The sequence below is a fragment of the Mytilus edulis genome, chromosome 8 (assembly GCF_963676685.1).
Source record: "Mytilus edulis chromosome 8, xbMytEdul2.2, whole genome shotgun sequence".
Taxonomy (NCBI): Eukaryota; Metazoa; Mollusca; class Bivalvia; order Mytilida; family Mytilidae; genus Mytilus; species Mytilus edulis.
Window position 1 is genome coordinate 72,635,776 of NC_092351.1, and position 15,380 is coordinate 72,651,155.

Sequence of the window (15,380 nt, forward strand, 5' to 3'; positions counted from 1 at the left end):
TTGGCCTAAATCAAATATTACTACATGTATCATAATGTTAGATATGACAATGAATGAATGCATATGTGAAGTTTTTTACTTGGCCTACATCAAATATTAGTACATGTATCATAATGTTAGATATGACAATGAATGAATGCATATGTGGAGTTTTTTACTTGGCCTACATCAAATATTAGTACATGTATCATAATGTTAGATATGACAATGAATGAATGCATATGTGGAGTTTTTTACTTGGCCTACATCAAATATTAGTACATGTATCATAATGTAAGATATGACAATGAATGAATGCATATGTGGAGTTTTTTACTTGGCCTACATCAAATATTAGTAAATGTATCATAATGTTAAGATATGACAATGAATGAATGCATATGTGGAGTTTTTTACTTGGCCTACATCAAATATTAGTATATGTATCATAATGTTAGATATGACAATGAATGAATGCATATGTGAAGTTTTTTTACTTGGCCTACATCAAATATTAGTACATGTATGACAATGTTCGATATGATTTTATAAGACAGGGGATATGAATTTTTTTTAATTGGACTGCATTACTAAGAGATGATGATGATAAAAGACAGATTAGATATGATTTTTTTTTTCTCTTAGTTATTTGTTTATGTAACACAATGTTAGAGAAGATTGATAAAAAAAAAGTGTATGTCGAGTTTTTTTTACTTTGCCTACATCAGTCATAAATACTAAATACTTGCATGACGAGGCAGATATGATGATATAAGACAGTGGATATGAGATAATTCTTTTGCTTGGCCTACATCAATTATTTGGTTATATATAGGACAATATATGTACTATGGATAGTTATATAAGACTGTGTATATAATATTTTTATCTAATTTTGCCTGTAATTAATTGCCTGTCCATTGGCATTGTAGAATGTTGATATCAATTATTTCATTTGGCCTATATATGTCCAGGTCTGTATTGTTAAAATGATTATAAAACTTATTTTTAAAATATTGTGAAATGTGTTAAGTAGATTTCTATAACATGTATTTGATGCTGTTTAAAATATTTAACTGGCTGGAGAAAATGTATACTGGTACATAAATAGATAATTTTGTTTATTCTATACACAAACATGAATTTTTAAGGATTTTTTTTTTGGTTATAAATGATAAAGAATATAATAGCACTACATACAGTGACTTTCAGTCTCGGTACAGGATAATTAAAACAAATTTAATTCTCACACGACCTTTTAAGAAATAACTTATTCCAACTTTAACTGTTAATACATTGAATCATCATTGTCAGTTCTTTCTCCTGTAAATTGGAATTATATGCAGGTGTTTAATTTTTCAGCTACTAGTCTTTTTGTTTGGGCTTGGTAAATTTTTTAATGTAATATGACATTTACATGCTTTATCCAACATTGACAACTTACTTGTAGCATTTTTATAATGTTTAATTCATAAAAAATGCTACAGAACCATATACATTTTTCATTTTTATGTTTGTAGTTATAACATTGAGTACTAACAGTCTGTTGTCTACTTGGTCATATTTGTGTTGGACTACACCTGTGTTTATAGTACTGACAATAAAAAAGAAATTATCATTCTTTTTGCCTTATTCTATATTTTCTTAATTCTTTAAAACAAGAGTGCAGACACACAAGTCAAGGTCAGATGAATCCCACCAGGCATACATGTACAGCTTAAAATCCTTCATACAACAAATAAAGTTGACCTATTGCTTTACTGTTTAAGAAAAAACAGACCAAAAAACACAAAAACTTAACACTCAGCAATGAAACATGAAAATGAGGCCAAGGTCAAATACAACCTGTGAGAATGACAGTACATATTACAAACATTCCATACAACAAATATAGTTAATCTATTGCAGTATAAAAAAACCCAGACCAAAACACAAAAACTGAACTATAACCATTGAACCATGAAATTGAGGTCAAGGTCAGATAACACCTTTCATTTATTCATGTACACCTTACAGTTTTTCCATAGACCGGAAATAGTACTAGACCTATTTGATAATGTATCTGAGATATGGACTTGACCAATAAAACTTAACCTTGTTCACAGATCCATGAAATGAGGTCGAGGTCAAGTGAAAACTATGTGACAGACATGAGGACCTTGCAAAGCTACGCATATTCCAAATATAGTTACTCACAATAAAAGTAATTAACATTACAAATATCATAACTTTTTTTCAAGTAGTCACTGAACCATGAAAATGAGGTCAAGGACAATGGACAGACGGAAACTTAAAATCATGAAGACTGGAGTATCTATATACAAAGTATGAAGTATCCACCTTCTAAAAATTTAGATATAAAGCTTTTAAGAAGTTATCTTATGCCGCTGCGGTCTTTGGATCACTACCCCTATGGCATGCTTTCTGCCACAAAAGTCGCAGGCTCAACAAAAAACACTTTAGTCCAAATAATACATAATTTGTCTGCTCTGGTTGTATATAACACAACCTGTCAGTTTTCAACCTTCACACAAATATATGTGCAGTAATTTACACTTAGAAATATAAGTTACAGGACATATTGGAATAGCTTGATGAGACAGCAACCAAGCAACACAAATATACAACATAGATATAGAACCTATACCTGGAAATATACCAGTGCATCTAAATGTAAATGTTCGACATAACAAAATTGATCTGTGATCGCATAATCATAAAAACTAGTATTTATACCCATATTTGTTTTCATTTATGGCGAACAAAATAGTCAATTTGTTTTATTTTAACAATTTGATACATCTGAAGCCTGTATTTAAATTTGAACCATCATTTCTATTATTGTGCAGTATATATATAATAAGATGTGGTATGATTTTCAATTAGAATATGTAACCAGAGAGCATGATTCTACACAATGCTGAATTGGGAACCTTGCAGAAAAATGTGAAAATAAGGAGTTGTGGAATGATTGCCAATGAGACAACTATCCACCATGTAAGCAATTCTACATTCAAAATCGATTTCTCCCCATGGACTCAAACCCAAGACCTCTGTGACAAAAGTCAGTCTTTGTTTTTTAGTTTCCTGAGCTCAACGGCCTACGGATAACTAAGTATATTCAAATAAAGGAAAAAAATCCTGTCATATAGACAACTCTCATAGAGGTTATCAATAAAGGTCATAATTAGCATTCAACAATGAGCCAAATCCATGTGGCATAATCAGTTATATAGGGCCGAAATATAACAATTTATACGAAAAATAAAGCAGCTGATATATATAAATTTTTCAACTAAACCAAAAAAATCTAATGCAGAAAATCATCAAATTTCATAGAATCGCGTTTTCTGGTTTTTATATTTTTTTGTTTACATAGAAACAACAGGGGGCATGACCCTTTTCGCGACTTTGGGATCGGGTGTTTTTAAACTCAGAATTTCGGGATTGATCCTTTCGGGATCCGGGATTTTTTTTCGAATTTTAGGATTTAAATTTCTTTGAATTCGGGACCTCGGGATTTCATGTTTTTAAGCCCAGGATTTCGGAATCAGGACCCCTCTGACCCCCACCCCACCCCCCTTAACAAAGCATTAATACAGATATATTTCTTCGATAGTTCATTAATTTTATTGTTTTTTAGAACTCCTTAAAAAAAATCCTTCCAGGCCTGATGTAACGGCATTTTCAATTGAGTATTTTCATTTTACATGTTAATATAGGGACAAAATTACCAACTTAAATGTTATTGTTTCATTTGTTTCCATGGCAACCGTTTGTTATTAGTGTTTTTTAAAGTCTATACTCTTGCACCTTCACATAACTGATAAAACATTAATAAAATTCCATCATTTGAGCCTGTAACTATCCCTTAATTGAATATTTTCAAGAAATATCAGTAAAGTTTCCATGGAAACCGAAATAAAATGATATTTTTCTTTCTTATATGCACGGTGACCTATATTTTTTTTCGTGTTTTTTTAAAGCTTATGGTATCAGCACTTCATCTCTAAAATATATCAAATTTCTATCATTTGTTTTTTAATGAAAATATGACTTGAAGCATAGAAGGTGACTAATTTCCCTATATATCTATACAAAATAAGCCGAAATTTATGGTTTTTTAAAGTTCACGTAATTTTCTTATATGGCCGGTGACCCCCCATTTTTTTTTTATATTTTCACTATATACCTTGTAGGGATCAACTGTGCAAAGTTTTGGAAAAATCTATCATTTTTATTTTAGACACCTATACCACCGGTGGTATTGGAGTTTAAATTTTCGCGCCTTCTGCGCAAGAAGTTGCGCATCTGATATCGACATTCGATCTGTTGTCGTAAATGAAATACTTTGTACCAAGATGAAAATAAAACATAATTCTCTTCATTATGTCCTTCAATTAATCGGGTTCACTTTTTTTATTGAAAAAAATTCAAATACACATCTTTTTATAATAACATTTGGCAGTGATCACTTCCGGCATGCACGGAAATGCAAAAATGGACACAACAAAAGACGTGGAGATGTTTACATTGCTCAACGGTGAACTGCTTTTTACAATAACTAACTTGCTGCTCAGAAAATATAGAACATGAGCAGCATTTTGGTGTACTATGAGGCAGTTTCACATAAATCACATACACAGAACGAATCCTCAAACAGTCGTGTTGATCCGTCGACAGAAGAAGAAAAAGGTATAATTTCATGTTTAATGCGACTATCGTAATATCTTTATATGTCGTCTGCCTCCTAGAAATGCCTACCATTAGGAGTGTTAAAGGGCGCTTTTCAACTAAGAAACCTGTAGAAAGAATACATAACTTTATTGAAAGTAGACGAAAAGTTAAAACACAACCAAAGAAGTTCTCTGTCTCAGACATAGTTTTAGAAGACCACCCTTATTTTATTTCATCATCACTGCAAACATCATCTACATTAACCAAATATTCTCCTGAAACCAACAAAAGCTATCACGAACATGACAGAGATGATTTATTTAATGAATATATTCCATCTGATCTTGTCCCCCTAGACCATTGTAGATTCCTGTGTGAATTAGAGTATTTGGCTAGTCAGCTGAAAAGCTGTATCGGGTGTAACAAACCCCTTCATTTGCACGATGCCAGGGGTGTTAGATGCTATGGCGTTTCAGGAATTTTGTATATTGTCTGCCATAGACCAATATGTGGTCGTTTAAACAAAATTAAATTAGGGAAGACGCATTACCCTGGTGAAAACAAGAGAGGCATAGGTGTATTTGATGTCAACACTAAAATAGCTACAGGTTAACATGCATTTAAAAATGTTTAATTTTATGTTTATAACAGTAAGGCCAAGGGACATCAGTTCCCGTTACCAGGTTTTAATTGTAATGATATTCATTGAGCAGAACAAATCGTCCCACTTGTGAAACGTGTTAACTTAAATCCTGTCAATCATGTCAATGTTCCTTCGGCCAACTTGTCCAACTTAATGAAAAAGGCAAATGCTAGATGTACATGATGTATATAATTTTCATGTGATGATGGCTGCTAACTCTCCAACTTTTGTTGGCATTCAAGTCAAATAAATACTGATAGTCACTTCTTTATGCTTTATTTCAACAAAAAGAAAAGAACTACAAATTAAATATAAGAAGATGTGGTATGTTGAGCAATGATGACATCCCTTCACAGAACCCAGTATCTCGCCTAATTTATGAAGTTGAGGAACGTTTACTGCAGATTGCATGTAATATTTACCATGTTTACTGGAAGACCAGCTACGTCCATATATAAGTAACATTATATTATACAAATATAAAATACAAATACAAACTTTAACCACAGACATGACAGAGTCAATATTTATTTATCTAATGTTTTCATAGATATTAATTTTATTAACTAGTGGGATGGGAACATGATAAATATACAACAGGATTGCATCTTTTTAATCAAGTAGGGCGAGTTGACAATACTTAATTCATCAGGATTAATCTATTTCTCACAAGTGGGGCGAGTTGACAGACCTTATTTCAGAGTGATTTTTACCCTTTTCATAAATGGTGCAAGTTAAACAAACCATTTTCAATTCTTTTTCACAAGTGAGGCCATTTGGTAAATCTAATTTGGTCAATTCAGAAAGTGGTGCAAGTTAAAAAAATGGGGCGGTTTGCCAGTGTGATGATTCTTCATGGATTCAATATACATCCTAATGTCTAAGAGATCCCAATTTTTTTTATACATGTGTATTATATGCCATAATTTCATGGGTATGTTTGAATATAAAAAAAAAGATGTGGTATGATTGCCAATAAGACAACTCTCCACAAGAGACCAAAATGACACAGATATTAACAATTACAGGTAACTGTACAGCCTTCAACAATGAGCAAAGCCTATACTGCATAGTCAGCTATAAAGGCCCTGAAATGTCAATGTAAAACAATTCAAACGATAAAAGTAACAGCCTTATTTATTTCAAAAATGAACGAAAAACAAATATGTAACACATAAAAAAAACAATAATGATTGAATTACAGGCTTCTGACTTGGGGCAGGCAAATACATACATGTTCACTATGCTGAATTTAATATGAATGAAAAAAGTGGGTTTATGTTTTTTAAGTGCAACTAAAAGTTGAAATGTGTCGATTACATATAAAGTTCTCATAATCATGATACATGTAATTCATTATATATTTCAAAATATCCAGGTATGATACATTCCGGCATCGGAGGAACACAGTTGAGCAACTTTTTGTCTGTACTCAACATACATAGCATAGATTTCAAGGCATTAAAAGAGAGAGAAAATGAAACTGGAGCTGCTATAGAAGCACAAGCAGAAATATCTGAGGAAAGATACTTACAAGAAGAAATAAACCAGTCATTTACAGGTTTAACATTTAAATTAGCCAGATACAAGCTTCTGTTAAACTGGACATCTGTGTTGAATTGTTACTTATTTTAAGATTTACTTGAATTTAAAATTGAATACTTAAAAAAGTTCACCTATATGTATTATAATTTTAATATGAAAATTGATGAAAAAAAAAAAAAGGAACTTCAGCATTTTTACATCTTATACAGACTTTGAAGTGAATTCAGACAAAGGTCATTAGATTTTTCAAAATGGAACGTTAACCAGTGTTTAAATTTAATTATTCACATGATTAAGAAGCCTTTACATTTTTTTTCCATGGAGAGTGTTTGGGCATGGTCCATTGACTTTGAAACTTTTGCATATCTTACATATTAAAGTTCATTTTACAGGGAACCCTTAATTGTAGGTCTATGATATTTAGTATGCAGTAGAATTATTATTGCCATATCATATTTCTAAACTATTATTGAATATTATTGTCCATATTCCTTCAGTCATGACATGGTTCAGAAATTTTACTATTTTTATGAGTTAAGTGTTATAAAATATTGCTACTTTAATTTCATTATTTTCTATTTCAGCAGTACATTATTTAAAACCTTTCATATTATTGTTCACAAAATTCTTTAATAAATATTTATTTATCTTTTACTACGGTACTGTTATTCTCATAGTCATGTTAGTTGTCTAATTTGGAAGTGACTGTTAATTATACTATAGTACAAACAGTGATCATATAACCACTATATATCTTAGCTATAGGAAAAAAAAAACTTTCTCTCTTAATTATCATGATTTCAATATATGTATTTTCGTGCAGAGGAAAATGGTGACACACAAACAGGTATATCTGTATCAACCGACACATGCTGGCAGAAGAAAGGTTCTGGTAGATCCTACAATAGTTTGTCAGGTATATATGGTTTGACAAGTAATATCCTCCTTGTACAAATACTCATAAACTATTTCTATTGAATTATGTACAAAATGAAGTCAATTGAGATTCTACATCTATAAATATTCCACTGACCTGGATTTTGGATTTCATAATTATCAATAACTTAGCTAATTAATATATAATTTAAAAAATATGTGTCCATAGGAAATTTCATAGACAAAATTTTGTTTGTCGAACATAAAATTGAGATTTAAAATGGGAAAAGCATCATGTAGACAACAACAGGACTAAAGAGCAAATACAGCCCAAGGCCACCTATATAATTTTTCAACACAGCAGATAGGGATTTAGCTGGTCTTCTAACCATTATCCATACTAGTTGAGTGAAAATGAAAGTACACTTAATTCTGAATCACATAAATGAACCTTGACTTGGTTGCGATAACATTACATTGGTTTGCATTTATGACAAAGAGGGATTACTGTTGTTCTAACAACGACTTCCCTGTTTACAAAAATAAGTTTATACACATGGAGATTTTTTTTTAACTATTTACAGGTGTTTCAACTTTGATAGGGACGAAAACAGGAAAAGTGGTGGATCATCGGTTAAGAATTTCCTCCTGTAAAATATGTGAAAAGGCCAAATCGAAGGAGATGATTCCAAGGATACATCAATGTAGAAAAAATTGGAGTGGATCTGCTAAGGTAGTCTCCCAAAAATACAAAACAAATATCATTATATAACACTGATGTTCAGAATTAAGTTTTCAGAAGAATTGCAAAATTATGACTTTGAAATAAATTATAAAAAATACAGACATTGTACACATCAAAATTAGAAGTACTGTCATTCACAAGCTCAGATGTGTATTTTGAATTATATATATATAGGGATTGTCATCTTTTTATAGAAGTTGTAAGTTTCATAGAGCTTAAGAATAAAGGTCAAATTTTATTTTCCTGATTTTAGCTTTTCTCCTTGTTCAGTTAAAGCCCTTTCATAATAATTGAATTTTTGATGAAATACTTATTAATTATTTAAAATAGAATTCTGTTCAAAGGGAGATAACTCACTTTTAATTTTCCCTAGTTAATTATACCAATAAATATATACAAATATTTTATTGGCACAAACTCAATTACAATAATTGGCAACAGCCCATACAACTAGTATACAAATAGTAATGATGCAGCAATTAAACAATACTACATACATGTAGCATATCATTGGGCACTTTTTTAACCATGAAATTTGCACAATCTTTCTTCTCTGTTAACTTTCATGTATCTACCTCTTTCAATTTCAAGATTTTTATACGACAGCAAAAATTGAAATTTTTTGGTCGTATATTGGTATCACGTTTGCGTCGTCGTCGTCCGAATACTTTTAGTTTTCGCACTCTTACTTTAGTAAAAGTGAATAGAAATCTATGAAATTTTAACACAAGGTTTATGAGCACAAAAGGAAGGTTGGGATTGATTCTGGGAGTTTTGGTCCCAACATTTTAGGAATTAGGGACCAAAAAGGGCCCAAATAAGCATTTTCTTGGTTTTCACACTATAACTTTAGTTTAAGTGAATAGAAATCTATAAAATTTTGACACAAGGTTTATGACCACAAAAGGAAGGTTGGGATTGATTTTGGTAGTTTTAGTTCAAACAGTTAGAAATTATGGGCCAAAAAAGGGCCAAAATAAGCATTATTCTTGGTTTTCGCACAATAACTTAAGTATAAGTAAATAGAAATCAATGAAATTTAAACACAAAGTTTATGACCACAAAAGGAAGGTTGGGATTGATTTTGGGAGTTGAGGTCTGAACAGTTTAGGAATTAGGGGCCAAAAAGGGGCCCAAGTAAGCATTATTCTTGGTTTTCGCACCATAACTTTAGTATAAGTGAATAGAAATCTATGAAATTTAAACACAAGGTTTGGTTTGATTTTTGGAGTTTTGGTCCCAAAAGTTTAGGAATAAGGGGCCCAAAGGGTCCAAAATTGAACTTTGTTTGATTTCATCAAAAATTGAATAATTGGGTTTTCTTTGGTATGCAGAATCTAACTGTGTATGTAAATTCTTAATTTTTGGTCCTGTTTTCAAATTGGTCTACATTAAGGTCCAAAGGGTCCAAAATTAAACTAAGTTTGATTTTAACAAAAATTGAATCCTTGGAGTTCTTTGATATACTGAATATAAAAATGTACTTAGATTTTTGATTATTGGCCCAGTTTTCAAGTTGGTCCAAATCAGGGTCCAAAATTAAACTTTGCTTGATTTCATCAAAAATTGAATAATTGGGGTTCTTTGATATGCCAAATTTAACTGTGTATGTAGATTCTTAATTTTTAGTCCCATTTTCAAATTGGTCTACATTAAAGTCCAAAGGGTCCAAAATTAAACTAAGTTTGATTTTAACAAAAATTGAATTCTTGGGCTTTTTTGATATGCTGAATCTAAACATGTACTTATATTTGATTATGGGCCCAGTTTTCAAGTTGGTTCAAATCAGGATCCAAAATTATTATATTAAGTATTGTGCAATAGCAAGAAATTTTCAATTGCACAGTATTCAGCAATAGCAAGAATCTTCAATTGCACAGTATTGTGCAATAGCAAGAAATTTTCAATTGCACAGTATTGCGCAATAGCAAGAAATCTTCAATTGCACAGAAATTTGAATTGAGATCAGTTTTGGAAAAAGGGAAAGGGGGATGTGAAAAAAAGGGGGGGTTAAATTTTTTTCTCATTTCAGATTTCATAAATAAAAACATTTTTTTGAGAGGATTTATATTCAACAGCATAGTGAATTGCTCAAAGGCAAAAAAAATATTTTAAGTTTATTAGACCACATTCATTCTGTGTCCGAAACCTATGCTGTGTCAATTATTTAATCACAATCCAAATTTAGAGCTGAATCCAGCTTGGATGTTGTGTCCATACTTGCCCCAACCGTTCAGGGTTCAACCTCTGCGGTCGTATAAAGCTGCGCCCTGCGGAGCATCTGGTTTGCACTTAGCCTTATAGTTTTGCAAAAGGTGCCCTATCTTTCAACATATTCAATTGGTCAACATAGTTTGCCCGTTTATTTGAAAAACAAAAATTTTGAAAAAAATGATGATTTTGATGATTCTGTAATATATGAATTCTGTTCTTGAAAAATTTGGTCATGAATTTGTTTTATTTGGGCAAACATAGATGTAATAGGTACATTAAAAGATTTTAAACATAAGAAACCCAGATTATGGATACATTTCTTCATATTACTTGTCCATAGGTTGTTTTCTCTTGTTTGAATAAATATATACAAGAGAGACAATTTCTGGTATACCTTCTTGCAATTTTTTTCTTAGGGTATGGAGCCAGATATGGTGGTAGAAATGCTAAAAGGACTGGATGACAAAGACATAGTAATTTCACAGGTTGTAGGTGATGACGACTCTACTGGCTTTGACAGGGCAAAAGTATTAATGCCAAGTTCCTCAATGGTCAAAATCAGTGACAAAAACCATATAAAACACAATATAATAAAAAAAGTAAATGATTTAAAGTCAAAGCATAGAGAGTTGTCAGGGATGGTTGCAGAATCAATAGTTAAGAATGTGTCATATGTATTGGAACAGAATATTGGTAATCCTGAAGGAATTGAAAAAGGTTTTCATGCCACAGTCAACCATATGTATGGTGACCACCAATACTGCACAGAAAATTGGTGTGGATATTTGAAAAACAAACACAACTATGTCCACTCAAACCTTCCTTATGGAAAAGATTTATCTTCCGCATCACTTAAATCAGACCTAGAAAAGCTATTTATACAGCAGATGGTACCACAGTCGGACAAATTATCCCAATTAGGGTCTTCACAGGCAAATGAGAGCGTTAACAATATAATAGCTTTAAAAGCTCCAAAAACTAAGCATTTTTCCTCATCTTCCAGCCTTAACTACAGAGTCAGCTCTGCTGTACTGCAAAAGAACGAGGGATATCATTACATTTCAGAGGTAATAGAATTATTTAAATCCTGTATTACATTTAGTTCTAGCACACATGACCTTCATTTGAAGATATCTTCTTACAGGAGTTGATGCCTTTAATTTTTTTTCATCTTAACCCTTTTCATCATCTTTGAGGAAACTAAACCTAAATTAAAGTTGATAGAGAGTACCTTTGGTTAATAAAAATAGTTCAACCAATATTATCTTAAATTATGTTAAAATGGAGGAATTTTCAATTATAAAAGTTATTGCCCTTGAAATACTTACTTTTTCAACAAATAAACATAATTAACAAGATCCACACAGATTTGTTGGCTGGACTGAAATTGTCAACTGAACCTAAATATCTCCATACAATAATTATTTTTTCTGAATAATGATAAAATTTGTCAAGATCTATACAAATTACAGAACTTTTTCAAATATCAAGTTTAGAAAAAAAAGCCATATCAAGTACAGCTAAGGCATCATTAAAATTAATTACCAATATAGTTCACACAACATTATAAGCAGTCAGCCCATCATATGATGCTTTATAATGTGCACATTATCTAAACCGTATTCATGTATACACTATATAATAATTTTGTAAGTAGTATAAAGTAATCATATGGACAAGAAACAAAATATTCTGTTTGGTGTCTTGTACTTATATTGACACATATATATGATGTGAGTATGGATTACCTTTCTTTAATTTCAGTTAAATACATCTATAGGACTATCACCAGGAAATGAGACAATACGAAGGGGTTCAAAGCTTAACCTGCAGAGATCGAAGAAGAAAGCAAAGACCCAAAGTAAGGAATGGAAGAAGAAGAGAATATTTTTGAAAAAGAAAAGAGCTAAAAGAACAGTATTGTCTGAAACGAAGGAAGGAACAACATACCAAAGTTCAATCGGTAATTTAAGAAAGATTTCAACACATATAAAAATGTTGGAATATTTACATTTTTTTATTTGCACCAAGGTGACAACTATCAACCAAAGTTAAAGCCATGTTGATATAGGCAATTATTAACAATCTATGACCTTCAACAATGAGAAAAACTCAAACATTACAGTCTGCTATGAAAGGCCTTGACCTGAAAGATATGAAAACATTTAACTACAGGGTCATTTGCATGCCACATGTGAAATACATACCTAACATTCTGGTGATAAGAGTATGAAGAAAGAAGCATTTTGAAAAAAATCTGATTCTTTTAAAATCAATATACCTTTATAGTATGAAATTTGCTTTTAAAATTTAGGTTTACAGATTGATCAGAAGAAAGAAGACATAGAAAATATACCAGATATGCCAGATGATAGCCACCAAGTTGTAACTACTGATGCACCATTAGTGGTTTTTGATTTGGAGACGACTGGTCTCAGTAAGTAGAAAGCCCAGAAATCATATCACTGGCCTGACTAAAAGGAGATATTCTCATTAGTCATATGCATTCTTTATGCTTATATGTAGGTCAACATTGTTTTGTTAAATGATATGTCAAGATTACCTTTTAATGAAAATCAGTCATTTTAAAATATAGTTTTGAGTAAATAGGTTTTTCAACGTAGAACTAGAACTTCTTACATTTGATTATATATTCATAACTTAATATTGCAGTTTTATAACTTATGATGAATGAATTTTAATGCTTTAAAAGAAAATCTGAAATTAAAAACTGTTTCTTATTCTAATTTTTTTTTTTTCAGGTAGATATTCAGATATTACTCAAATTGCAGCTTGCAATGTAGACAGAATATTCAGTCGTTATATTTTCCCTAACCAGCCTATATCAGCAGAAGCCTCTAGAATTACTGGATTAACTGTAGTTGGTAATAAGATGTATCACAATGGTTCATTGGTTCCGTACAAACTACCCCATGAAGGATTGACTGACTTTTTAAGTTATATATCCGAATTTAAAGACAAACCTATATTAATAGGACATAACATTAAGAGATTTGATTGCCATGTTTTATTTAATACATTGTGCTCTCTAAATATGTGGAATGATTTTTCTTCCCAAATATCTTGTTTTATAGATTCTTTGAATTTGTTTAAACAGGTTGTTCCTGGTTTAGCATCATACAGTCAGTCTTTTTTAGTTAATAACTTACTAGGACAAGAGTATGAGTCACATAATGCTGTCCATGATGCAAGATTATTGCTTAAACTAATAACTGACAAGGGAAATATTTCAAATTACCTTGATGATTTAGCTTTTTCACCAAACTATCCTGACCAGTACCACTTGCAGTTGTGCAATTTGAAAACATATTCCAAAGTAATAAAGGAAAAAGTAATTTCAAAAGCTATGGCACTGAAAGCAGCTAAATCAAATCTGAAATTATGCCATTTGAAAATGTCTATAGATAGAGGTGGTAAAATGGGGCTAATAGCATTACTGTCAGAAAAGTCAGTTAAAACAGGAGATGTCAGAGTGACAAAAAACAAGAAAATATTACAAAGAATATTTGATTACTTTGAAAAACAATGAATTTTTACTTGGCCTACATCAACTTTTAGTACAGACATACATGTAAATGAGAATTTTTGATATAACAATGTATGAATTTGAATGTAGAATTCTTTACTTGGCCTACATCAAATATTAGTACATGTATCATAATGTTAGATATGACAATGAATGAATGCATATGTGGGGTTGTTTACTTGGCCTACATCAAATATTACTACATGTATCATAATGTTAGATATGACAATGAATGAATGCATATGTGGAGTTTTTTACTTGGCCTAAATCAAATATTACTACATGTATCATAATGTTAGATATGACAATGAATGAATGCATATGTGAAGTTTTTTACTTGGCCTACATCAAATATTAGTACATGTATCATAATGTTAGATATGACAATGAATGAATGCATATGTGGAGTTTTTTACTTGGCCTACATCAAATATTAGTACATGTATCATAATGTTAGATATGACAATGAATGAATGCATATGTGGAGTTTTTTACTTGGCCTACATCAAATATTAGTACATGTATCATAATGTAAGATATGACAATGAATGAATGCATATGTGGAGTTTTTTACTTGGCCTACATCAAATATTAGTAAATGTATCATAATGTTAAGATATGACAATGAATGAATGCATATGTGGAGTTTTTTACTTGGCCTACATCAAATATTAGTATATGTATCATAATGTTAGATATGACAATGAATGAATGCATATGTGAAGTTTTTTTACTTGGCCTACATCAAATATTAGTACATGTATGACAATGTTCGATATGATTTTATAAGACAGGGGATATGAATTTTTTTTAATTGGACTGCATTACTAAGAGATGATGATGATAAAAGACAGATTAGATATGATTTTTTTTTTCTCTTAGTTATTTGTTTATGTAACACAATGTTAGAGAAGATTGATAAAAAAAAAGTGTATGTCGAGTTTTTTTTACTTTGCCTACATCAGTCATAAATACTAAATACTTGCATGACGAGGCAGATATGATGATATAAGACAGTGGATATGAGATAATTCTTTTGCTTGGCCTACATCAATTATTTGGTTATATATAGGACAATATATGTACTATGGATAGTTATATAAGACTGTGTATATAATATTTTTATCTAATTTTGCCTGTAATTAATTGCCTGT

The 15,380-nt window shown here is 31.0% G+C and overlaps 1 protein-coding gene across 1 annotated transcript; it reads left to right on the top strand.

Annotated features, from left to right (window-relative positions):
• Positions 1 to 4,735: 4,735 nt before the first annotated feature.
• Positions 4,736 to 14,484, top strand: LOC139484324 (uncharacterized). The gene is made up of 8 exons (XM_071268061.1): positions 4,736 to 5,264; positions 6,678 to 6,860; positions 7,668 to 7,760; positions 8,305 to 8,453; positions 11,096 to 11,746; positions 12,444 to 12,642; positions 12,994 to 13,116; positions 13,442 to 14,484. The coding sequence occupies exons 1-8, from the start codon at positions 4,736 to 4,738 to the stop codon at positions 14,227 to 14,229; spliced, it is 2,715 nt and encodes a 904-aa protein (XP_071124162.1). The 3' UTR covers positions 14,230 to 14,484.
• Positions 14,485 to 15,380: the final 896 nt, after the last annotated feature.